Here is a 23,832-nt window from a genome sequence, read left to right on the forward strand (position 1 = left end):
CAACAGGAATCCCCAATTTGGGGTGCAGTGAAGAAGAAAACTTTATTCAGTGCAAACAGCTTGATTGTGATTCAGCACAGCTATGAAGATGACATGGCCATGAGGCAGCTGTGCTCTGCTTTGAGCTGTGAGACATCTTCAAGTTTCAGCTCAGCCATGGAGGTTCAGTGTCCAGTCTTTGATGGAAAGTGGAAGTGTGCTCTTTAAGCCAGATAGGAGCTGGTTTATATGGCTAGGAGTCCCTGTCCTGGTTCCTGATTCGTCCATCCTTATGCAAATGACGACTCCAAACTTTCACACTTTGATTGGTCCAAAAAGGCACTGTCCCAATTAGTCAGAATGTCCTTAGTCAGAATAGAACCACTCTGATTGGCTGGCATAGTGCAGCTCTGATTGGTTAAAGTAAGATTCCAGGAACTCTTTTGTAAGGGCAAGCTTAGATAACATAAACACAGTGCAGACAGACAATTAAGCACAGAGGCAGTTCAGTGCAGACAAAGGAAATTTGGGATCAGGTTCTCCGTGAAGTTCAGTTTGTGTGAGAGGACCCTGTGCAGAAATGGCTGCTAGGCTCTGTTCATTTGTGTCTTGTTGTTTTTCTAAAGCGAGTCTAGGTAGTTACCAAGAGCCTTCCTTAATCAGGTGTCTTTTTTCCTCAGGGTTCATACAAGCCATAAGACATGCGGGGACCCTGGCCAAGAAAGAGAGAAAAATATTACTAGAACAGCTTTTATTTCTGCAAAGCCTACATTTAAACATTGGTTTATCCTCTCCTGCATCACTGTATTATCATGGGTACATCACATAATCTTTCTGAGCCTCAGTTTTTGGTGTGTTCCTTAGAAAAATGTACTGTATGTAATCGCTTCACATTGTTTGGTTTCTTGGAGGGATAATAAGTAAACAAGGTATTATTCCTGAAACTGCTAGAAAATTGTAAAGAGCTGTGCAAGCACTATTACTAAATTGAACAAGAACATAGCATTTTAGGTGAGTAGCAGTGGCATAGAAAATTGAAGTTCTAGAACAATCTCAGTGCCCAGTTCTTTAATGAAAGCCTCTAACTACTCTCTGTGCTTCCCTTTACAGGAGCTTCTAACTAGTGAGCAAAGGAAACGGGCCATGAGAAAACTTGGAGGAGAGGTCTGTAGGCTCTGTCCATGCTCACACTGTGTAATAGCCTGGTGAGAGGGCAATGACTAATATAAAAGTTGGGGCCTAAAAGAACAGTCATTTGTCATTTAGAGACACGTGTTTCCCAAACCACTCCTCCCACTGCTCATTGGAGATTTGCCTGAATATTACCTTTCCTCCTGGTTTAAGCCAGCCATTTAGGGAGGGCTATTTTCCCTTTTTGACCTCCACAAGCCTCTAGTCACAGACGCTGCACTTCTGCTGTGCACCGCTTGCACAGACCTTTTATTGTGGACTACTCACTGCAGTTATGCATCAGAGACATGAATTAAAGATGAAGTCTGTGCAGTCACCAAGGAAACTGAGGGTGTGCTCTGAGCCAGTTCAGCCAGTGGGGTGGGAGAGTCTTGTAGCCTGTTTCAAAATCAAGGAAGTTAGGAAATGTAATTGCACATGTGCTGTCAGGGTGCCTCTCATCTCAGTTGGAATACAATTCAAGTCAGTTCAACAGACATTTATTAAGCACCTACTGAAGACACAACTATGGATAAGGCACATGGAGCCTTGTGGAGCTCACATTGTCCTTGGGAGGTTAAGCATGAAGTATTCAATATATGATATGCCTTTCACTATGCTTAGTGCTAAGGGGGTGCAGGGGACAAGGCAGTTACAGATTTAATCCATGTAGTGCTGGCAAGGAAGGCAGGTGAGGTCCAGAAAAGCTCCTTAGAAGATGTCAGGGGAAGGAACAGTATAAATTGAAGAGAGTGGCCTTTTCCTAAAGGACTGGGAAAGAACAATTTACTTGCTCATTTCCTCCCCATCACCATGGCCTTTCTCTTCCCTTTAGCATAAATCATGAAGCTGAGAAATCTTCTTTTGAACCTTGAAGTACACCCAACTTCAAGATTAACTGTTCTAAGGAATATTAGTATAGTAGGGTGAATGATGGCCTCCAAATACATCAGGTCTTAGTCTCTGGAGAATGTACATGTTCCCTTATAAGAAAAATGGGATTCACTTCTGGTCAATATGACAGTGTAGTAAATGTAGTGCTTACCTCATCCCACAACCACATCAAAATTACAACTAAACTTCAGAGCAACCATCATTCAGAACTGCCTGAAATCTGGCCGAGTGTACAACTAGGGAATTAAGAAGCTACATTGAAATTAGTAGCAGTGGTGGAGAAACAGAACATGCTGGTCCCATACCCACATGCAGCAAATAAAAATCAGGAGGGATATCTCAGCAAGAGAGGTCATTCCTGAGGAGCAAGGGGTACCAGCTCCACACCAGGCTCCCCAGACCAGGTTTTAGTACCAAGAAGAGAAGTCCCCATATCTTTTAGCTATAAAATCAGTGTGGGTTGTGGCTGAATGAGATGGAGGGCTGCTGGAGTCACAGGCAGTTGCTCTTAAAAGGCCCACACACAGATTTACTCTGGACTCACTCCCTCTGACCACCAGGACTGGGGAAGCAGTTTAAAGGCACCAGGGACATACAGGATTGAAGTGAATTGTCCAGCATCAATATGAGAGCTGGGGTAGGGGCAGCTTCCTCACAGACAGAAGTGCTGGTAGAGGCCATGGTTCCTTCAGTGAGCCCTCCCCCACAGAGCCAGCAGGCAGGCACCACATCTGAGTCTCCACCAACCTGGCTCATACTTTTCACTTCACCCTAGTGATTCCCTGAGATCTTGCCTCACCCAACTTGCAAGCCCACATAAGATGTTTCTAGTGGCTTTTTAATAAAAATGATCCATTTCAGCGCATGCTGTAGATTTTCCTAAAATCTCTCAAAAAAACAACATCTGGCCTCAGTGTGCTCTGTACCTCTCAATGAGTGACCCCAAGTCTGGCACTAGCAACATTCAGCCTTGGTTTGCAGCTTGGCCTTTCATGGGCACCCCAAAGCCTAGCACAAGTAGTAGCCAGCTGCAGATTGCTTTGTAGCTTGTTCCAGGTGGCCCCAGAGAGAGCACAAGTGGTGTGTCTGGTCTTGGTCTGCACTTCCTGGAAGGCACCAGGGAAAATACATCCAGTTTACAGCTTCAGACCATGTTGAAGCATCTCCTCCTAGCCACTTTCACAAGCAACACACTCTGGGGGTGGATTCAGCAGGCACCAGAGCCCTGCTGAAGTAAACCCTGCTTAGTGGCATGAGCTTCTGCAAAGATGATCCTCCACAGTGATCAGATGTTGGCAGTCAGCCCTTGCAGCTGATCAGCCTATGGGCAAATCCCTCCAATTAACATGCCAACAGCAATCAAGGCTCAATTATAAGAGGAGGGTGTACACAACCCACATGGGGGGCATACCTCAAGTGCCCAGCTTAAGTGATCAAGGAGGCTGTGCCACTGGACCCTACAGAACACATACTACATTAGGCCTGGAAGATATAGTAGCTCTACCTAATACACAGAAACAAACACACAGGACTGCCACAAAGGGGAGACAAAAAAAAAAAATGTCCCAAATGAAAGGACAATACAGAACTCTAGAAAAAAGAATTAAACAACATGGAGACAAACAATCCACTAGATGAAGAGTTCAAAATAGTGGTTATAAAAATGTTCAATGAACTTAGTGAGAAAAGCAACAGCATAAAAAAGAAACAGTCAGAAATGAAGGATACAGCTCTGGCTGGTATGGCTCAGTGGATTGAGTGCCACCCTGTGAACCAAAGGGTCACCAGTTCAATTTCCAGTCAGGACACATGCCTGGGTTGTGGGCCAGGTCCCTGATAGGGGGCATGCAAGAGGCAACCATATATTGATATTTCCCTCTCTTTCTCCCTCCCTTCTTCTCTAAAAATAAATAAATAAAACCTTGTAAAAATGTTTTTTTAAAAAACAAATGAAGAATACACTAACTGAAATGAAGAATAATTTACAGGGAATCAACAGTAGAGTAGATGAAACTGAGGATAAAATCAGTGATTTGGAATTTAAGGAAGCAGAAAACACCCAATTAGAAAAACAAAAGGATTTCAAAAATATGAGGATAATGTGAAGATCCTCTGAGACAAATTCAAGAATACCAACATTCACATCAAAGGAGTACTGGAAGGAGAAAAGAGAGAGCAAGAAATCAAAACCTATTTGAAAAAAATAATGACAGAAAACTTTCCTAACCTGGTGAAGGAAATAGACATACAAGTTCAGGAAGCACTGATTCCCAAACAAGATGAATCCACAGAGTTCCTCACTAAGACACATCATAATTAAAATGCAAAAGGTTAAAGACAAAGAGAGAATCTTAATCCTAGCCACTAGACCACAAGGGAGTCCTCAAAGAGAGAATTTTAAAGGCAGCCAGAGAGCCCTGGTCAGTGTAGTTCAGTTTTCTGGAGCATCATTCCACAGACGGAAGGGTCACAGGTTTGATTTCCAGTCAGGGCACATGCCCAGGTTGGAGGTTTGACTTGCAGTCAAGGGTGCAGGCGAGAAGGCAGCAAACTGATATGTCAAATTGATGTGTCTATCATTATCCTCTCTCTCTCTCTCTCTCTCTCTCTCTCTCTCTCTGCAATGGAAAAAAAAAAATGTCCTCAGGTGAGGATCTTAAAAAAAAGGAAGCTCCCAGAACACTGTCAGTTGATTTGTTAACAGAAACTTGGCAGGCAAAAAGAAATATTCAAAGTGATAAAAAGCAAGAACTTACAATCAACATTACTCTACCCAACAAAGCCATCATTTAGAATCGAAGAATGGATAAAGAGCTTTGAAGACAAGAAAAAGCTAAAGGAGTTCATCACCACCAAATCAGTATTATATGAAATATTAGAGGTTCTTTTTTAGGAAAAGAGGAAGTAGAAGAAGAAATCAAAAATTTGAAAAATAAAATGGCAATAAATACATATTAATGATTGAATCTATAAAACAAAATAAATGAACAGGAAGAACAGAAACAGACTCAGATACAGAGAACATTTTGTCAGTTGCCAATAGGAAAGGGGATTAGGAGGATGAGTGAAAAAGATGAAGAAATTAATAAGTACAAATCGGTAGTTACAGAATGATGAGGGGGAGGTAAAGAACAGCACAGGGAATATAGTCAATAATATTCTAATAACTTTATGGTGGCAGATGGTTGTGAGATTTATTGGGATAAGTCAATAAGTTATGTAATCTCTAATCACTGGAATGTACACCTGAAACTAATGTAATAATACATGTCAACTGCAATTTAAAAATAAAAATTATTAAAAAAAAGAAAAATAGGATTTTTTGCAGATGTGATAAAATTAAGGATTTTGAGATGAAGAGATTATCCTGGATTTTCTGGGTGGGCCCTTAATTCGATCACAAGAGTCCTTATAAGGGAGAAGCAAAAAAAAGAAATTTCAGACAGACACAGAGAAGAAGGTGATACTAAGAGCAGAGACAGATATGAAGATGCTGTCTGAAACATCAGAGTGGGGTGGACCGCAGCCCAAGAATGCCAGCAGCCACCAAGAGCTGAAAGAGGCAAGGAACAGGTTCTCCCCTAGAACTTCCAGAGGCAGCACAGTTCTGCTATCGCCTTATTTTCAACCCAGTGACACTGGTTCAGGGCTTCTGGGCTCCACAACTTGAAAAGAATAAATGTGCCTCATTTTGAGCAACCCAGTTTGTGGTAATTTGTTACAGCAGCCACAGAAACTAATAATCAGATTTATCCAGAGAGCAAGCATCTATTTTACCCAGTGGACTTTTGTAAAAAGGAGGGAGAGGAAAGGGAAAGACAGTGACCTTTTCCTTACTTTATTAATTTTGCTTTCATTTTTCAGATGGTGGTCTGCCCACCTGCCCCTGAGATGAACCCCACATCCCCACAAGACATTGGCCAAGATGGGTGGTGTTCCCTCTGGAGAGCCACATGTGTGAAGACTCATCCTGGATGTTTGAAGATGACAAGGCTGACTGTGTCATTTTTCTCCTCTGGCTTTTTCACAGCACTACTCACTCAGGGCCCATATTTCCAAGCAAATCTACATTAACACACTCTGCATGCATATAACATGGTCCCAACCTGCTTGGAGCTCATAATTCATTGAGTGTTGTCTCCATCAGTGACAGATATTTAAGGGGTCCCTATAGGAGGTAAAAAGGATGTAGTGCTGGTGCATAATCTCCACTCTAAGGTAGTTTAGAATTAATTTGAGTAGGCCAGAGCCCTGATCATCAATTTTACTTAAAAAATAAATGGAAGAAAATGCACTAAAAAGTTATCATTGATTGTTTCTATTTAAAATAATTGTTTTTCCTTCTTTATTTTTTATAGTACTTCTTTGATAAAAATACCTCACTGTGTTGGTACTATAATTTTAAAAAAATGTTTACACTTGAGAGAGAATAAAAAGTAAAGGAAAAATAATTGTAAATTATTCATGAGTTTTAGGATTTTGAAAGTGCTCTGACCCTTCTTATTACCTGAGGGCCCTTGAAAGGCTTTTCAGAAATATCAGGACTTTAGTCAAGCCTTGAAGACTGAGAATTATTTTGAGCTGTACCTCTGATTTTCCCTTAGTAGAAGGGATAAGGGAGCTCTTTAGGGTCTCTTTTCTCCCTTTTTATTTAGCTTATTGGGGTGCACAATTCTACAACACATGATCTGTGTAATGTACTGTGTGTTCACCACCCCAAGTCAAGACTCCGTCCATCACCATTTATGCCCCCATACACTCCTCCACCTTTCTCACCCCTCCCCCACTCCCTGGCAATCACCACACATCTGTGTTCATGAGATTTTTCTCTTTTTTTTTTCTATTTTGTTTTATTCCTCCACCACCCCCACCCGAGAGAGCTGTCAACCTGCACCCCATCTATGAGTCTGACTCAATTTTTCTTGTTAGTTCATTCTGTTCATTAGATTTCATATTTGAGAGAAATCATATATTACTTGTCTTTCTCTAACTGGCTTATTTCACTTAGCATAATGCTCTCCAAGGTTTATCCATGCTGTCCAAAAGGGTAACATTTCCTCCTTTTTGTGGCCAAGTAGTATTCCATTGTGTAAATGTATCACAGCTTTTTTATCCACTCATCTACTGATGGGCACTTGGGCTGTTTCCCTATCTTGACTATTATAAATAATGCTGCAATGAGCATAGGGGTGCATGTATTCTTTCAAATCAGTGTTTTGGGGTTCTTCAGATAAATTGCCAAAAGGAGAACCACTGGATCATAAGGCAGTTCCATTTTTAATTTTTTGAGGTAACTCCATACTGCTTTCCACAGTAGCTGCACCAATCTGCATTCCCAACAGTGCATAAGGGCTCCCTTTTTTCCATGTCCTCACCAGCACTCATTGTTTGTTGATTTGTTAATGATAGTCATTCTGATAGGTGTGACATTATATCTCATTGTGGTTTTAATTTGCATTTCTCTGATGATTAGTGACATTAAGCATCTTTCCAAATGTCTATTGGCGATCTGTCCTTATTTGGAGAAGTGTCTATTCCAGTCCTTTGCCCATTTGTTAAATGGATTATTTGTTTTTTTGGTGTTCAGTTTTATAACTTCTTCATAAATTTTGAATATGAACCTTTTATCGGATGTATGATTGGAAATATGTTCTTCCATTCAGAGAGTTGTCTTTTCATTTTGTTGATGGTATCCTTTGCTTTGCAAAAACTTCTTAGTTTGATGGAGTCCTATTTTTTAATTTTTTTCTTTTGTTTCCTTGTTTAAGGATATATATCACAAAAAATTACTATGAAGAATGTCTGAGATTTTACTGCCTATGTTTTCTTCTAAGCTTTTTATCATTGTGTGTCTAATATTTAAGTCTTTAATCCACTTTGAGATTATTCTTGTGTATGGTATAAGAATGTGGTCTGGTTTCTTTTTTTTTTTTTTTTGCACATATTTGTCCAATATTCCCCTATAGAATAGACTATCTTTACCCCATTGCATGTTTTTGCCACCTTCGTCAAATATTAATTGACTATAACAGCATGGGGTTACTTCTGGGTTCTTCATTCTGTTCCATTGATTTATGTGTCTGTTTTTATGCCAGTATCAAGCTGTTTTGATTACTATGGCCTTGCAGTAGTTTGCTATCAGGTAATGTGATTCCTCCAACTTTGTTCTTTTTTCTCAAGGTCGCTGTGTCTTTTCTGGTTCCATATAAATTTTTGGAACACTTGTTCTAGTACTGTGAAGTATGCCATTGGTATCTTGACAAGAATTGCATTGAATTTATTGATTGTTTTGGGTAGTATGGATATTTTGAGGGAGTTAATACTTCCTATCCATGAACATAGTATATGCTTCCACTTACTTGTGTATCTTCTTCAATTTTTCTTCAGTGTCATAATTTTCCAAGTACAGGTCTTTTACCTCTTTGGTTAAATTTGTTCCGAGGTATTTGTTTTGTGAAGCATGTGAATGAGATTGTTTTCTTAGTTTTCCTTTCTAATAGTTCATTATTGGTGTATAAAAATGCAACAGATTTCCGGATATTTATTTTGTATCCTGCTACTTTATTGAACCCATCATTTCTAGTAGTTTTTTTGGTGGAATCTTTAGAATCCTCTATATACAGTGTCATGTCATCTGAAATAATGATAGTTTTACTTCTTTCATTCCAATTTGGATGGCTTTTATTTCTTCTTTCTTGTCTGATTGCTGTGTCTAGGACTTCCAGTACTATGTTGAATAAGAGAGGTGAAAGTGGATATCCCTGTCTTGCTCCCAAATCATAAGGAAAATGCTTTTAGTTCTTGCCCATTGAGTATGATGTTGGCAGTGGATTGTCACATATGGCCTTTGTTATGTTGAAGTAGGTTCCCTCTATTTCCACTTTGCTGGTAGTTTTTTAAGTCATAGATGGGTACTGGATTTTATCCAATGCTTTCTCTGCATTTATTAATATGATGATGTTGCTTTTATCCTTCATTTAATTTATGTGGCAATCCACTGCCAACATTTGTACAATATGTGCAAATCCACATTTATTGATTTGCACATATTGTACCAATCTTGCATCCCTGGAATAAATCTTACATGAGGTCTCTGGGTTGTCTTCTATGAGTACAACTCACATCATGAGGGCTCTACTCTCATGACCTAGTTATTCCAGAAGCCTTACCTTCTAATACCAACACATTGGGGGTTAGGATTTCAAACATGTAAAGTTGGAGGAACACAAACATTCAGTTCATAGCACCCTGGATTCCAAGTGGCTTGGGATTGCTAACCCAGTCATTAGGTAATGATGAATTTCTCAACACAGTGTCAAAGCTGGGGACACATTAGCTCGGAGAATGTTACCTATAAATAAGTCTGGTCTTGCAATAACCTAAATTATCCAACCCTGCTTCAGTATCGGGACCTAACCTGTTCTCCCCAAACCTGTGTTTCTACTATGCAGGTCTTTAGAGATGACCTAATCTCTCTCCTATCTGGCCTTTGTACCTGGTATTTTCTCTACCTGGAACATCCTTTCTTTCTTCCCAGCTTCATCCCATCCCTACTACCTCATTCCTCATTGAATTAACTTCTATTCATGTTCCAAAGTCCAGCTCAAACATCACCTTCTCTGGGGAAACTTTCCAAACCATACTTTCCCCATTTTGCCTCTGTAGCAACTTAGGCAAATTTTTGTCTCTCAATCATCCTGTGGTGTCATAGTCTGATCATTATTGTCATTCTCTCTAGACTTTGCACTCCTTGAAGCCACCCCTGTCTTTGAGCCCAATGTCCAAATGTACTGGGTATTCCATTATATAGAAGGGAAGGAGGGAGGAAGAAAGAATTTTGTCTTTTACTTGTGAGTCTCCTGATCATCTGATGAGTTTAGTAAAAATTACTGCAACACCAGATATGCTGCAACCTCTTTTTATTCATGTATCTTTGAACACTTGACCTGTGAGTTCAAGCAGCCACATGGTTCATTTAATAGCATATCCAAATAGAGTATCCACTGAAGTGAGTTGCCTATTAAAATAGTTTAATTGGTATTAATCAATTAAAGTTCATTGTAATGTGCCCCAATGGTAGATTCAGATGTCTTTGTTTTCAATACTAGTTTCAGCACTTAGTAGCTGTGTGACCTTGGACAAATTACATAATCTCTTTGAACTTCAACAGATTTATCAGTAAATTGTCCATACAGATAACTGCCTGACAGCATTGCTAATGGTATGAAATAATGGTATGTGAAAGACCTAACCTGTAGTGACCACTTCACGTACGTTTGTTCTTTTTGCTCCAGGGCCATCATGAACAGACTGCTGGAGGGTAGGGAAGCTGGGGAAGAAGGATGGAAAGTGGCAGGTGCAGGCAAGTACTCCTTAGTCATCAAGCACTCATTGTGTGCTCTGTGTTTTATGTGAAGAAACTTAAATAATTCTCAAAGCAACACTTAAGATTAAGTTTTGAGAGATTCAGTAAATGTCTCTTCTTTTTAATTTAAAACTTTAAAATAAAATATTTCATTGAGGTAACTGGTTAATAATACTCTATAAATTTCAGGTGTACAATATTATAAGTTGATATTTGTATATATTATTGCATGCTTACCACCAAAAGTCTAGTTTCTATTCATCACCATATATTTGACACTTTTTATCCATTTTGCCTTTCCCCATCCCTCTTCCTCTCTGGCAACCACTGTTCTGTTGCTTGTGTCCAGGAGTTTGTTTGTGTTTTGTTTAGTTGGTTCATTACTTTTTTATATTCCATACATGAGTGAAATCACATGATAGCTCTTTGTACTTTTCTGACTTATTTTACTTAGCATAATACCCTCAAGATCATCCATGTTGTCATAAATGCAATATTTAATCTTTTTATGGCTGAGCAATATAAATACGTACATATATATATACTTCTTTTTATTGTTTAACTGTGTTTTTACATTACAGCTTACATTCAATATTATTCTGTATTAGTTTCAGATGTACGGCATAGTAACTAGACAATCATGTACTTTACTACACAGTGGTCCCCTCAGTGTCTTAAGTGTCTACCTGACCCAAATGTAGTTATTACAATATTAGTGACCATATTCCCTATGCTGTAATTGACATCTTTGTGACTAGTCTGAATGAACAAATCTGTACTTCTCAATCCCTTCACCTTTTTTACTGAGCCCCCAGCTGCCCTCCCCTCTGTGAACTGTCAGCCTGTGCTCTATGAGTCTGTTTCTATTTTGTTTGTTTTTCAATTTCACTTGTAGGTGAGATCATATGGTATTTGTCTTTCTCTGAGTAATTTATGTCACTTAGCATAATACTCTCTAGGTCCATCTATGCTGTCACAAAGGGTAAGATTCCTTTCTTTTTTACGGCCACATAGTATTCCATTGTGTAAATGTACCACAGCTGTGTTATCCTCTCATCTAGTGATGGGCATGTTGTACTTTAAAATTTTACCTGTTTAGTAGCATGTGTCCCTCCCCTCACCCTGCTCCTCCACACACATATCTCTCAGGGCCAGGGGGAGACCCTAAGGAAGCATTTGCCAGTTTTCATGGTGTAAATACTCCCATCACAGCTGATCTCCACCTACTAATGGTATAACAACTGACTCCAGGCATTCCTGAAAATTTAACGGTATACCCTCACCAGCTAATTGAGCTGGCTCTAACATGCCCACTGCCTGTCTTAGTGGTGCCCTCACTCACTGTGCTTCAGCTTCTCTGGCCTTCTTCTCATTTGTCTGACTGTTCCCGCCCTCCAGCCTTTGCATTCACTGTGTCCTCTTCCTAAAACTGTTTCTCCTCTACATGTTCATTTGGCTGCCTCCTTCTTGTCATTCAGCTCTTACCTCTGATGTCTCATCCACACAGGTGACCTTCGTTACCCACTTTTGCTAAAGGAGTTATCCACTCTGTCACTCTTTAGCACATCATCCTGTTTTTCTTAGTAGCATTTATCATTGTATGGACTTTATATTTACTTATCTACTGCCTGTCTCTTCCTATTAGAATGTAGGGTTCTTGGGAACTGGGACTCTATCCTGTTAATTTCTGTGTCCTCAGCTCAGAGTAGATGCTTCGTGAATAATTGTTGAATGAGTGAATTTGTTTCAGTTCATATGACTAATAAGAAAGAAAGTAGAAGTCAAATATACAGCCCATACTGTTGAACTCTGTGTGTTGCCTCAAATTATCCTCAGATGGCTTGTACAATAGTCTGGACTACAGAACAGTTATGTAGCCACAGTGCAAAAAGATCCCATGTGTGCTGCTGGTAGGAAGATAAATTGGTATAACTACTTTGGAAAACATTTCTGCATCAACTCCTAAGCTGAAGGTGACCCAACCATTCTACTCCTAGGATATACCCAAGTGTTATTCCTGCATACATACAGCTGGAGACATATGAAGAGTGTTCATAGCATTAAAAGCATAAAGCAAAAACTTGGAACTAATTCAAACATGAATTAACAGGAGAGTTGACTACTATACAGCAATAAAACCAATGAATTACCCAGTATTCAACAGTATGTATTTACCTTAGCCATACACTATTCAACACAAATGGTAAATCCTCAAAAATATAAATAGCATTATACTCTTTTATGATACTAAAAACATCTTTTAAAAGTGAAAGTAATTCTAATTAGGATGACTTATAAATTCAATAGAATTATATGAAAAGAAAACAGAATGGTGGACATAGGACACAGGATGAAGACACCTGGGTACGGGAGGCAGGGGATGTACTTGTTGATGGGGAGTGGTCATCTGGTAAGACATAGTTATTATCCTAACTTGTTTTAGGCAAAGGGTTTGTATGTGCTTATTGTGTTATTAAAAATGAACTCATTAAACGACCAGCTAAATAGCTAAAATTGAACCATATGTGAACCATGAATTATAACTAATCTAATTCTGCTGTCCAAGGTCTAATCACAAAGAAAGTACTGTCATGGAACAACTGTCATAACAATGGGACAGTACTGCACAGGTAAAAGCAACTAGCTCCATTAAGCCCTCAGCAAACATTTGGAACCTAGTTTGGTGCTTTCATATTTGTGATTCACTTAGTTATCACAAAAACCCTATGAGGGCCCTGGCTGGTGTTGGTTGGAGCATCGTCCTGGAGCATGTTTGGTGTAACACCAAAGGCTGAGTGTTCGATTCCCAGTCAGTGTTCATGTGGGGGGCAAACAACTGATGTTTCTCTCTCTCTCTCTCTGACCCTTCCTCTCTCTAAAATCAATAAACATATTTTTAAAAACCTTATGAGGTACATATTGTTTCCATTTTAAAGATGAGAAACTGAGGTGTATTATTTTGCTTACTTTCCCAAATCTGTAACCCAGTCCTAGAATAGGACTTGTCACAAAGTGTAACTAAGCACTTTCTAAGCAGTCTGGGTAGAGAGAGGGCAGCCAACTGAATGGGAATGAAGGGGAGGGGGGCAGCAACAGACACTTTAAATATTTTAATTTCCAGAATGTGGATGGAAGAAATGTCACTGCCAGAGTGTTATTCTGCCTGTGACTTGGCATAACAAAAGTTTTACTCCTTTTATAGGTTATAAGTTATTTGTGTTCACATTATATATCATGCATGATTTGGACAAATAAGATCAATGTACACAGTTCCACAAAGATTCACTGAATTGCATTTTCTTACATTTTTAAAAAGAAATATTCAAAAATTTTATTTTGCAACCTTTGAGCCCACTCTGTTTTCCAGGTTTTAAAAATAACATTATTGTCAAAAAGTGAAAATAGGAAACTGAAAAACACAGAAGCAAAGAGCAAAGTCGTCCATAATCACAAACAGCTCACAAATTGATGTGTCCTTCTAGGTCCCGTGTATGTACCTACAAAACTAAGCATCTGCTTTTATGTAATTAAGATCACACAATTATGTTTCCTGCTTTTTCACATTTCAAAGTCCCAAAGGTACATGTGTATTTTTGTTACCAGACGGGGACCTGGCCTGCACGGGTCCACCTGGGACCAGCTGTCCTGTGTGGGTTCTTGACTTTGTGTAGGAAAAATTTCACAACATGAGTCCAGGGGGCTATGAGGGTACACTTATTAAAGCTGGGGGCAGTGAAACAAGAAAGGGCTCAGCATAGAGGAAGCAATAGGAGAGCCCAGGCTGGCCTGCCTTGGCTCACTGGGAAGCCAGAGAAAAGAGGACCTTGGGGACAGGTTCAGCGGATTAGACTGGGACCAATGCCACTGCCCATTGCTCCCCTGGTTGCAAGTCTCCTGAGGACTCTTAGAGTTTAGGAGATGCACACTTGTGAGAGAAAAAGAGAGGGAAGGGAATGGATTGGGCTGCTCCCATAGGGAGAGAACATTGGGTCCTTTATCTTGAGGCTTTTATCTCTCTCTTGCTGGTGGGAATCATGTCTCTAGAGAAGACTGCAGCAGAATATTCATCAGTTCTCCAGGTGTGCCCTTTCAGTTTATTAGGCTCCACTGATTGGTCAGGGCAGGACAGGGCCTCATCAGTCATTGCAGCTGGTCCTGGGATCACCCACCTGGTTTTGCTGCTTTTCTGGGTCTGGAGCTGAAACACACTGAGGCCTCGATGTTGTGTCCAGGAAAGTCCCTCTGTATCTGCTGTAAATTGCTCAGCTGGTTTGTTCAGCTACTGATCTCAGTTTCCCTATTCCACTTGCCAAGTAATTCTCCTAGCTTCTTACTGTCCAGCCTCATTTTGATAACCAAGAATACACTACACCAACTGAATCTGAAAGAAAAAAAATATATAATTCTTCCTTTTTTGGTGGCAAAAAATTTCATAAAAGACAGAAATGGAAACAGTCCTCTAGATAAAGATATTGGCAGAGTTATAATTAAAATACTACATTCCCTTAATGTTCAATTAAGAATGAGACATAGAGCAGAAAAGTACACAAAGTGTAATGCTTCTAAGGGAATTCATTATCTGATCTATACTTTTAAAATATTAGCAAAAAAGCAAGTTTCCATTGAATTACTTAAAGTGTGTTCCTACAATATAGCCAAAAGAGAGGCACATGCATCAATGATAATCATGAAAATGCAAATGCAAACACACCAGCAGACACCCCTGCCTCCATACTTCTTTCTACCCTTCCGCTGCCTACCCAGTGAGAAGTCCTGATGTACAATTCTGAGACTGCATTGTTTCTACCCTTTTAAATCAAGTTTTCCCCTCCATAACTACTTTTTTATATCTACTTAATTCTATTTCTTAGAAACAAAATTTCCCCTTATGCTGCCCATATAGTTCATTTTGTATAAAAAAAGGAAACTGTGTGAGAAGAAGAAAAAAACTTTTTTAGTGAGTACTGTTTACTTCACAACACTTCTGTTATGTGGCAAGTCTAGGACACCCACCCTGGGGCAGGGAGGCCTTTACAGGGGGAAACATGGGCCACGGAGTGTCTCCTATGAGCATTTTGGAATAGACACACTGGGATTTTTGTTTAGAGATGGGCAAAAAAAAAAAAATAATAATAATAATAAAAATAGACACCCTCCAACTTCTCTTGCTTTTTGCAATTAGGAGAAATCTTAATTTCTCATTGAATGTGAAAAATATAAGCCACTTATTGACGTTGCAAACTTGTTTCAGCCTTAGCTTTTCCTGCTATGTGGCCTGACTACCCGCTGGCAACCATGGAAACTCTGCCCCACACCTCCTATGTCCCTAGCACTGTGCAAAGTCCGAGGGATGAATTCCAGACTGTGAAGTGTTCACCAACCTCCAGGTGCTTAGATCTGTTACAACCATGTGCCAGGACAGGGTAGGAATAATGTAACTTTTTAATCTTAATTTAATTTAGATCTAATTTCATAAAACATTGTCTGAGTTTAAAGTGTACAGCATATCTATGTGATACATCAATACTGTCATACTGGCAATTGTAGCACTCTGAGTCCCATAATTATAATTTCTTCTAATGGCGGGAACAACTCCCTGTGTAGAAGACCCCACTTTCCCCAACCCACCCTGATCTGTCCTTCCCTTCCAGCAATCTTGTCCCGCTCTCACCAACTCTGCTCCATTCCTCCTTACTGTCCTTTCTATTAAATTATGGTCTCTCAAACTAAATTGGGCATTAAAGATCACCCAGTACAGTGTTTTTCAAAATGTTTTTTGATCCTCTACCGGGGGTGTCCAACCCACGGGCCACGGGCTGCAGTTGGCCCAGGATGGCTGTGAGTGCGGCCCAACACAAAATCGTAAATTTACTTAAAACATGCTGTGATTTCTTTTCTGAGTATGTGTCACAATATATTTAATGTGTGGTCCAAGACAACTCTTCTTCCAGTGTGGCCCAGGGATGCCAAAGTTTGGACGCCCTCATACCATCTTCCTACAGGAAACCATCCATACAGCTGGTAGAATATACCTGCTCTGAAAAGAGGAGACGTTCCATGCCTCCCCCACTTCATCCACGTTAGTGGCCCCAATCCCTGCCCATAATGAGTCCCTTGTCAAAGTCCTAGGATTCCCAGACTAAGCTAGCCCCTCGTGAGAGGGACAGAGAACACGTTTAAGTCACAGTCAACATGGTTCTGAGGTATGGAGCCCTCTCATGCTCTTTCCTTTCTTTCCTAACCACAGGGTTTCCAAATCTTCGGGCTGGGAGGAATCCCCTTGAAGTGTGGGAGCTAAAGTCATTCCCAGGGTTCAAACACTACCTCCATTTGCCAAGGCCACATCCCAAACCTCAGGACCAGGGACCTCCTGCAGAGCTTACTGCCTGTCCTTAATGCGGTCATGTGGGCTTTCCTCAAGGGCCCAGGGGAGAAGGAAAAGACAGAGGACACACTTTAGAAATCAGGAGTTCAGTTAACTGGGTATGTCCTGGATATCTCTGTGCCTGTTTCAAAAGGGCTAACACAACAAAAAAGGGACTGGGGTGAGTGTGAGGGGGGGGAGTTAAACAGAGCTCACACCACCACGTGACTCACTACGGAGGGGGGGGCAGTGTATGTGACAACCCGCTTTCCCTTCCCTTAGGAGGAGGCAGCTCTAGGCGCACTGTCAGTTCCCTCCTGCATCACTCCTGCCAGGCCCCTCCTGCATCACTCCTCCTCCTGTCAGATAGCCCCATCACTTCTCTCTTGTAAAATAACAATATGGACATTTACAAAGCTTCCCTTAGCTTTTACAAGTCAGTGCAATTAAAACGCAATGCATCTTAATTGTCAGCCCCTCTTCCTCTTGCCAAACATATGGCAAGAGTCTGAGTGCTGGCCCTGAGCTGAAGAAAGGCAGCGTAATCAGGCTGGGACTCCCATGAAAGTGCCCCAGACAAAACAGTTTCCATCCAAGGTGTCTGGCTTTCCCTGGTGCTTTTCCCAGGCTACCCAAAACTAATTTTATATCCACCATTTCCTCACAGTTTGTCTAGAGGGGTTCAGAAAGTCACCTCAAGATGTGCCTCTGTGGTATGCTGATTATTTTGAGCTTAAGGCGACTTTAGCTCTAGCTGTAGACTCAAGAGAAACTTCTGCCTCATCTTAACTACCTAGAAGAATTTGAGTAAGGGGCCTTGCCCATAGTAAGAGATTATCTATTGGGAAGGGCAAGCTTGTAATTACTGAGTATCTGCTCTTCTCATTGTCCTGTAAGGACCCTTTGAAGCCCTCAGGGCATCTTACCTGCACTCCGGATGTCTTGGATGTTTTAGCGATGACCCATTTTCCAGTTCTGTCTTTGAACCTCCTGCAAGTGGGGTCCCTCTGATTCTCTCCTGTATGCTGGGTTCCCATGCCTGCATATGGACTAAACTGGGCTATTTTCTCTTGCTAATCGATCTTATGTATGTATTTTATTGTTAGACCAGCGGAAAGAAACTTGAGGGTAGAGAAAAGTTTCTTCCTCCCCCACAAAGATGGTTTACTCAATTTTTCTGGAGAAACAGAGATCCAGCAATTTTGCGTCAAGGGACATAAAAGGAGTCAAAAGGCAACCAAGTTATTTTAATGGTTGGCATCTCTTCATCATCATAAAAATGGTGGTAATGGTTGTTCAAATCCTGTTTTGTTTTTTTAAGAGTTCAAATCCTGGTTCTCCCACTTACTAGCCATTAGATCTTGCACAAAATACTTTACTGCTGTCTGCCTCAATATTATTTATAAAGTGGCCAATGATCATATAGTAGTACTTAAGTTATTGCCTTGTTGATAGAGTAAACGAGTTATATGTGTAAGAATCTAAGAACAGCACTAGCATATAGTAAGTTCTTAATAAATTTGAGTTATTATTTGTGTAATGCTTATGGCTTACAAAGAACTTCCAGATCTTGACCTTAAGCCTAGGCATTTGGAAGAAATTCAGAATATTAGGTAAGGTCCAACCTCCTTTATGAACACATCCCAAGGAAAAGTCTACTAGGTATTGTTTCCCAGCCCAGTTCTGTCTCTTTGCGCCATGCCCTGCAAAAGCCCTCTGCAAGGCTCCAGCACACTTCCTCTGCTGTGGCAGAAACTCCCACCCAGGAAGCATGAACTTTCCCCTCTGCCTTACACAGCAAGAGGAGACAAAAGTATGTACATTGTTGTTTAAACCCCACTAGTCCTTATCTCCCCACTTTCAAATACCACTGGATATTTTTTGGAAAACCAATTCTGGGCTAAGAGAATTAAGCTGTGTCATTTCCCCTGGTAAAACTTTTAGATGCCTTTTAAAGCAACATTAAAAAGCTGTTCATGAATGCTGGTCATCATCCCTCCCCCTCACTCCATAAAGGGAAAGGAGTTGACATGTTGTGGAGAATCCTCTGTGTGTGTGTGTGTGTGTGTGTGTGTGTGTGTGTGTGTGAGGCACTAGAATGCATGCAGATGAGACATGGGGCTGCAGGAGGCAGAAGCAACTTGCCCAGAGCACCAATGGGTAAAGGCTGTGGCTATGCACTTACCAGCACTATGACATCAGCCTCTCTGAACTGAGTTTTCTCACCTGTAAAATTAAGATAATAATCATACCCATTTCATAGGGTCCTTGTAAAAATTCAACAAGTTAATTCACTTCTTATGTTTAGCACAACAGTTGACACATATAAGAGTCTGATAAATGTTAGGTTTTGTGGGGAAAAGAGGGGTCACATGCTAAACCTGACAAACTCAGGGGAGGCCTGCGTGGCGGCCTTACAATCTCAGAGACCAAAGGAAACACATAGGATGGTCTGAAATTAAAACTTTCTAACTAAAAGCAGTTCATGGTGGGTAGTCATGTTCTAGGCTGGTATTTTTCCTTAACAAAGGTCAGTCTTTACCTTAACTGAGCCTGTTGTCTTTTTGCATTTAAGATAACATACCTTTGGAATGTCAAATTTCCTTTTTTTGGACCCCTCAAAGTACAGGCACTACTCCAGAGGGGTGAGCACAAACTCCCTCCTTGTTATCATGTTCACTGTTAACTGTTAAAAGTATGTCTATCATTTTACCTTTTGTCCAATCTCAGAGGTTCACTCCCCCTCCAGTTTTGCTTTTTCCCTCCTCCCTTATCTCTCATGGATGGATTTCACTCTGGCCCCCTTAGGCCTCCTCTTCTGATTGTAATGTTCAATATAAGGTGCTAAACTGCCATTCTCTGGAGCTTTTCTTAGTTTGTAGAGATTTTGCTTCCTGGCAACTGTCATCAGTTTGGCTCAAATAAACTCACCAAGAATTCTCTGCGGGTTCAAATGTTTCTTACATTGATAATTTTATTATCATTACCTGAAAAAGAGGAGCAGTTAGGGTTTACTCTGTGCCTTTTCCATTGCACCAAGTGGGCCCCTTGTCCCTGACTGAGGAACATAAGTTTAAGAGCCTTAACTGCTCCCAGCCCAGCTCCTGGTGTGGGGCCTGGGGGAGTGGGTTGAGTAGGAAATCCACCATATTTGAGGTGGCAGTGGCTTTGTCCAACCTAGGAAGCAGTTCACTTATTCCTCACTGCTCACCAATAATGATCCAGTCTTTCTTCTCTGGACCCTTTCATTGACCAGGCACTCATTCTCTGATGACATGTGAATACTAGTACAGTTAGTAAGTGTGGTTTCTCTGTCCCTGATCCCTCCACCCTCTTTCCACTTCCCACTTCCTCTCTCCTCCTCCTTCCTCCTTTCGTCTTCCCCTCCCTCTTCCTCTTTCAGCCCTGTCCTCCCCCTTTCCTCTACCCGCCCAGGCCTGACAGCCTGAAGTCCCACTTTTTGTCCTGACGTCACCATCTCAGTCTCGGAGAGGAGAGCGTGGTAGGTGTTCAGTGTGGCCTTGTGTCCCGACGAGGGAGTGAATTGTTCTTCAATGGCTGTAACAATCCTCCCGGTTGTGCAGGGTCTTTCGGGAGCAGAACCTTTTATCTGGGTCTCTGGCTGGGCCTTCTAGTTCATTAATGTCATCCATCATTTCGCTCAGTTTCCATTATTAACCCTATCTAGAACCACAGGAAACTAGAACTGGGTTGATGCGGTGCCTTGAGGCCCAGGCGGCCCTCTGTACAAGCCGTGAAGAAGGCAGGGACGCTGGGAGCGCCCTCGGATGCAGACGTCTACAGGGCAGCCTCCAGGGTTGAACGCCTGCCTGGGAAAAGGAACTCCGCTGCGGGCCCGCCTCCAGCGGCCTCGGCGCGCGGCCGCTTTAAGAGAGGGGCGGGGCCGGCCCAGTCCAGGAGGCCAGCCCACAGGCTCCTAGTCTTTTTTGATCCATTCAAAAATTACTCATTGCAAATTCCCGGACTGCTAGGAGAGGAGAAGGAAGGGGGCGGAGGAGCCGACCTGCTGCCGGCGCCGTGCTGGGCGTCCCGGAGGCCCAAGCCGCTGAGAGGGCTGGCGGGAGCTCTGGGGGCCTCACCAGGAAGCGTCCGAATCGCAACACCCGCGGAGCTCCCCGCGCCGCCTCCCGCCGGCCCTCGGCCCGGAGGCACGCCCAGCCCCAGCCCCAGCCTGGGTCCCCGGCGATGGCTGGCCGCTGAGCATGGCACAGTACGGCGCCCCCGGCCCGCTCGGAATGGCCGCGCGGGAGGAGCTGTACAGCAAAGTCACCCCGCGGAGGGCCCGCCAGCAGCGCCCCGGCACCGTCAAGCATGGATCTGCGCTGGACGTCCTCCTGTCCATGGGCTTCCCCAGAGCCCGCGCGTAAGTGCTGGTGCTCGCAGCCTTAGCACCCGTTCGGCCCCAGGGCCAGCCCTCGGCTTCGCTCCGGCTCGCCTCCCGCGCCTGTCGTCCGAGCGGCGCGCGCCCCGCTGCCCACGTCCTGTTGGGAGCCGATGGGGCGCTGGAGCCGGCGCTCACGCCTTCGCGCTGGTTGCGGGGCCGGGGCTTGCTGGGGCTGCCTGCCTAAGGGGAGGCATGCCTCAGGGCGAGGACACCGGGTTCGAGTCCGGGTACCTTGCCCAGCGCCAGGCCTCTGCCATGGGGCTAAGCCGGTGTCTCGCGGAACCCGGGGAGGCGGGCCCCACTGGGAACTTAGGCACCCTCTGGAGCCGGAGAGCTAGGCTGGTTTCGGATCCTCTCGATGGCTGGAAAGGGACGGGGACCGCAAGGCAGGGAGGCCGGCCCTCCCACTGCAGCAGTTTCCAGCTCCGGATGCCGCGCTCCGGTTTCGTCTCCCTTCGGAGTAGGAGGGGCGGGAGCGTGGGTGCTGCTGCGTGTTCATTGATAGGGAGGAAAGAAGGAGGAGAAGCAATTCCTTCAGGGGACCTGGGTTCTCGATTCTCGTCAGTGCTGACGGCAGCGCTGATGTCTGGGGGTGCGAGAGAGTAAGGAGGGGGCGCTGTCCTCCTTCATCCTTCTTCCCCCTAGAGAGTGGGGTAGGCAGGCTATGGCAGAGAGGGCGCAGGTGGCCGCCCCGTAGCCTGCTGCGTAGAGGCCTGTTCGCCAGCAAGAGGCAGCAGGAGCCTTCTGAAGCTGGGCATCAGAGGTGGTGGGGCTGGAACCTCGCCTAGGAGGAACCCAAGGTTGTGGCTGGGCTATTCTCCCTTGGTTGCGTGCAGATTTCTCAGGTGGGGGTCACACGCCTGGGATCCTGTGGGGCTTCTTCTTTGAATTGCATCCCCTGAAGGGGGAGTCCGGCAAACTTTATTAAGGAAGGGCAAAGTTAGTGAAAGTTATTTTCTTACCCATTTTTCAGGTGTCCCTTTCCTGGCCTCTGGGCAAGCCTCTTTGCTCTTTACTAACCTGGCCGTTACCTCTTAATCCAAGGAGACCCCTAGTTTTTCATCCCACCCAGCCTGCTTGAAAGGCCTGAAATGGACTGATAACTTCTGTCTTCCACTGGTTTCCAAGCACTTGGGACTCCAGTTGCTGATGCCAGAGTTGCAGAGAGAGGATGTGGGCTCCCCAGGGGTATGTCAGGTGTGGGTGCTGCTGGTTAGGTCCTTCGTATGAATAATGCATATACGCAGCTTTCCTTAAGAAACGGAGGTAGGGGGCTGGAGTCTGCTGGGCAGTGCTGCAGAATTAGCACAGTCCGAGGCATTTTCCCTTTAAGAAATGGGGCCAGTGCTAGGACCTAAGTAGTTTAATTAGGGGAAGAAGCACTTAACTACACAGACCATCATGTTTGCTATTCAAACGGACTTTAAAGGGTCCAGGGGGCCTTGTCCATGTCTTGACATATTAGAATGATGGTCAAAATTAGAATAATTTTGACTTGTTCAACCCCTGAGATCTCATAATAGCTAGCATTTGCTGAGTACTTACTATGTACAGTACCAAGCACTTTACGCATTAGTCATCTTGTTGTCCCAGCCACACAATGAGAAAGGCAACTATACGCCCATTTTATGAATTGGGAAACAGGTTTAGAGAGGTTACAGAGCTTGTTGAATGTCACAGCAGTAAGCAGTGAACTTGGGATTCAAACCCAGACGGTGTGCTCAGCATAGGCCTCATATCCAGGGCCAGGGTGAGTTAATGTGGGGAGAATGCTTAGTGCAGTGCCTGGCCTGGGCACATAGTGAGCTGATTTATCAGTTTCTGTGGCTGCTGGAACAGGTTACCTACCACACACTGGGTGCCTGAAAATAACAGGCATTTGTTCTTTTACAGTTCTGGAAACCAAAGCCCTAAACGAGTGTCACTGGGCTGAAATCAAGGCGACAGCAGGGCTGTTCTCCCTCCGGATTCTAGGGGAGAATCCGATCCCTGCCTCTTCCAGCTCCTGGTGGCTGCTGGCATTCTTGGGCTGTGGCTACATCACTCCAATCTTGGCCTCCGTGGTCACTTTGCCTCCTCTTCTGTCTGTGTCAAATCTCCCACTGCCTGTTTCCTAGAAAGACACTTGCGATTGCCCTTAGGGTCTTTCCAGACAATTCAGGCTAATCTTCCCACCTCAAGATCCCTTCACTTAATCATATCTGCAAACTACTTTTTTGTTCCCCATAAGGTTCCTGAGAATAGGTCATGGCTATCTTTTAAGGAGACATTATTCAGCCTACCATAGCTCCTGTTGCTGTTATGTGCACAGTCTCTCTCTACTGGAATGGTGATGGAGTGGGTCATGATGAAATAGCCTGGGTGGGAGGAAGGTGGTGTTTGCTGTTCTGTCTCCTTCAAATTCTCTGCCTCCAAGTGGGCTGAGCCCTTGGCAATCACCTGACCTGTTTCCACTCCCAATGCAGACTGGCATCTCTTCTACTTCAACCTAGAAAAGCCAGTGTGGTCATCTTTCCCCTTAGTAACAACTCAGTTCAGTAAGAAGAGGGACTTCTCCCCGAGGCTATCTGAAATTTCAGAGAGCAGTTTTAACCTTATTTTGTCAGGCTTAGCCTCTGAGAAGCCTCTTTTTGGATCTTAATCCTAGAGGAAGGA

General features: G+C 43.1%; 1 protein-coding gene and 1 long non-coding RNA gene across 2 annotated transcripts in view; one reads left to right on the plus strand and one right to left on the minus strand.

Moving 5' to 3' along the window:
- Nucleotides 1–13,763: 13,763 nt before the first annotated feature.
- Nucleotides 13,764–20,339, minus strand: LOC123832562. The gene is made up of 4 exons (XR_006788090.1): nt 20,230–20,339; nt 19,704–19,759; nt 18,958–18,998; nt 13,764–14,789 (listed from the first exon to the last, which is right to left on the minus strand). It is a non-coding gene; the product is annotated as an uncharacterized LOC123832562 (long non-coding RNA).
- Nucleotides 20,340–20,719: 380 nt separating this feature from the next.
- The window catches only part of UBASH3B (ubiquitin associated and SH3 domain containing B), a 152,485-nt gene continuing 149,372 nt past the window's right edge, over nt 20,720–23,832 (plus strand). The window contains exon 1 of the mRNA XM_045860279.1: nt 20,720–21,156. Coding sequence (XP_045716235.1) covers nt 20,996–21,156 — 161 coding nt within the window. The 5' untranslated portion in view covers nt 20,720–20,995. The remainder of the gene's footprint in view (nt 21,157–23,832) is intronic.

Source organism: Phyllostomus hastatus, unplaced genomic scaffold, assembly GCF_019186645.2.
Source record: "Phyllostomus hastatus isolate PE091 unplaced genomic scaffold, TTU_PhHast_1.1 phas_scaffold_193, whole genome shotgun sequence".
Classification (NCBI taxonomy): Eukaryota; Metazoa; Chordata; class Mammalia; order Chiroptera; family Phyllostomidae; genus Phyllostomus; species Phyllostomus hastatus.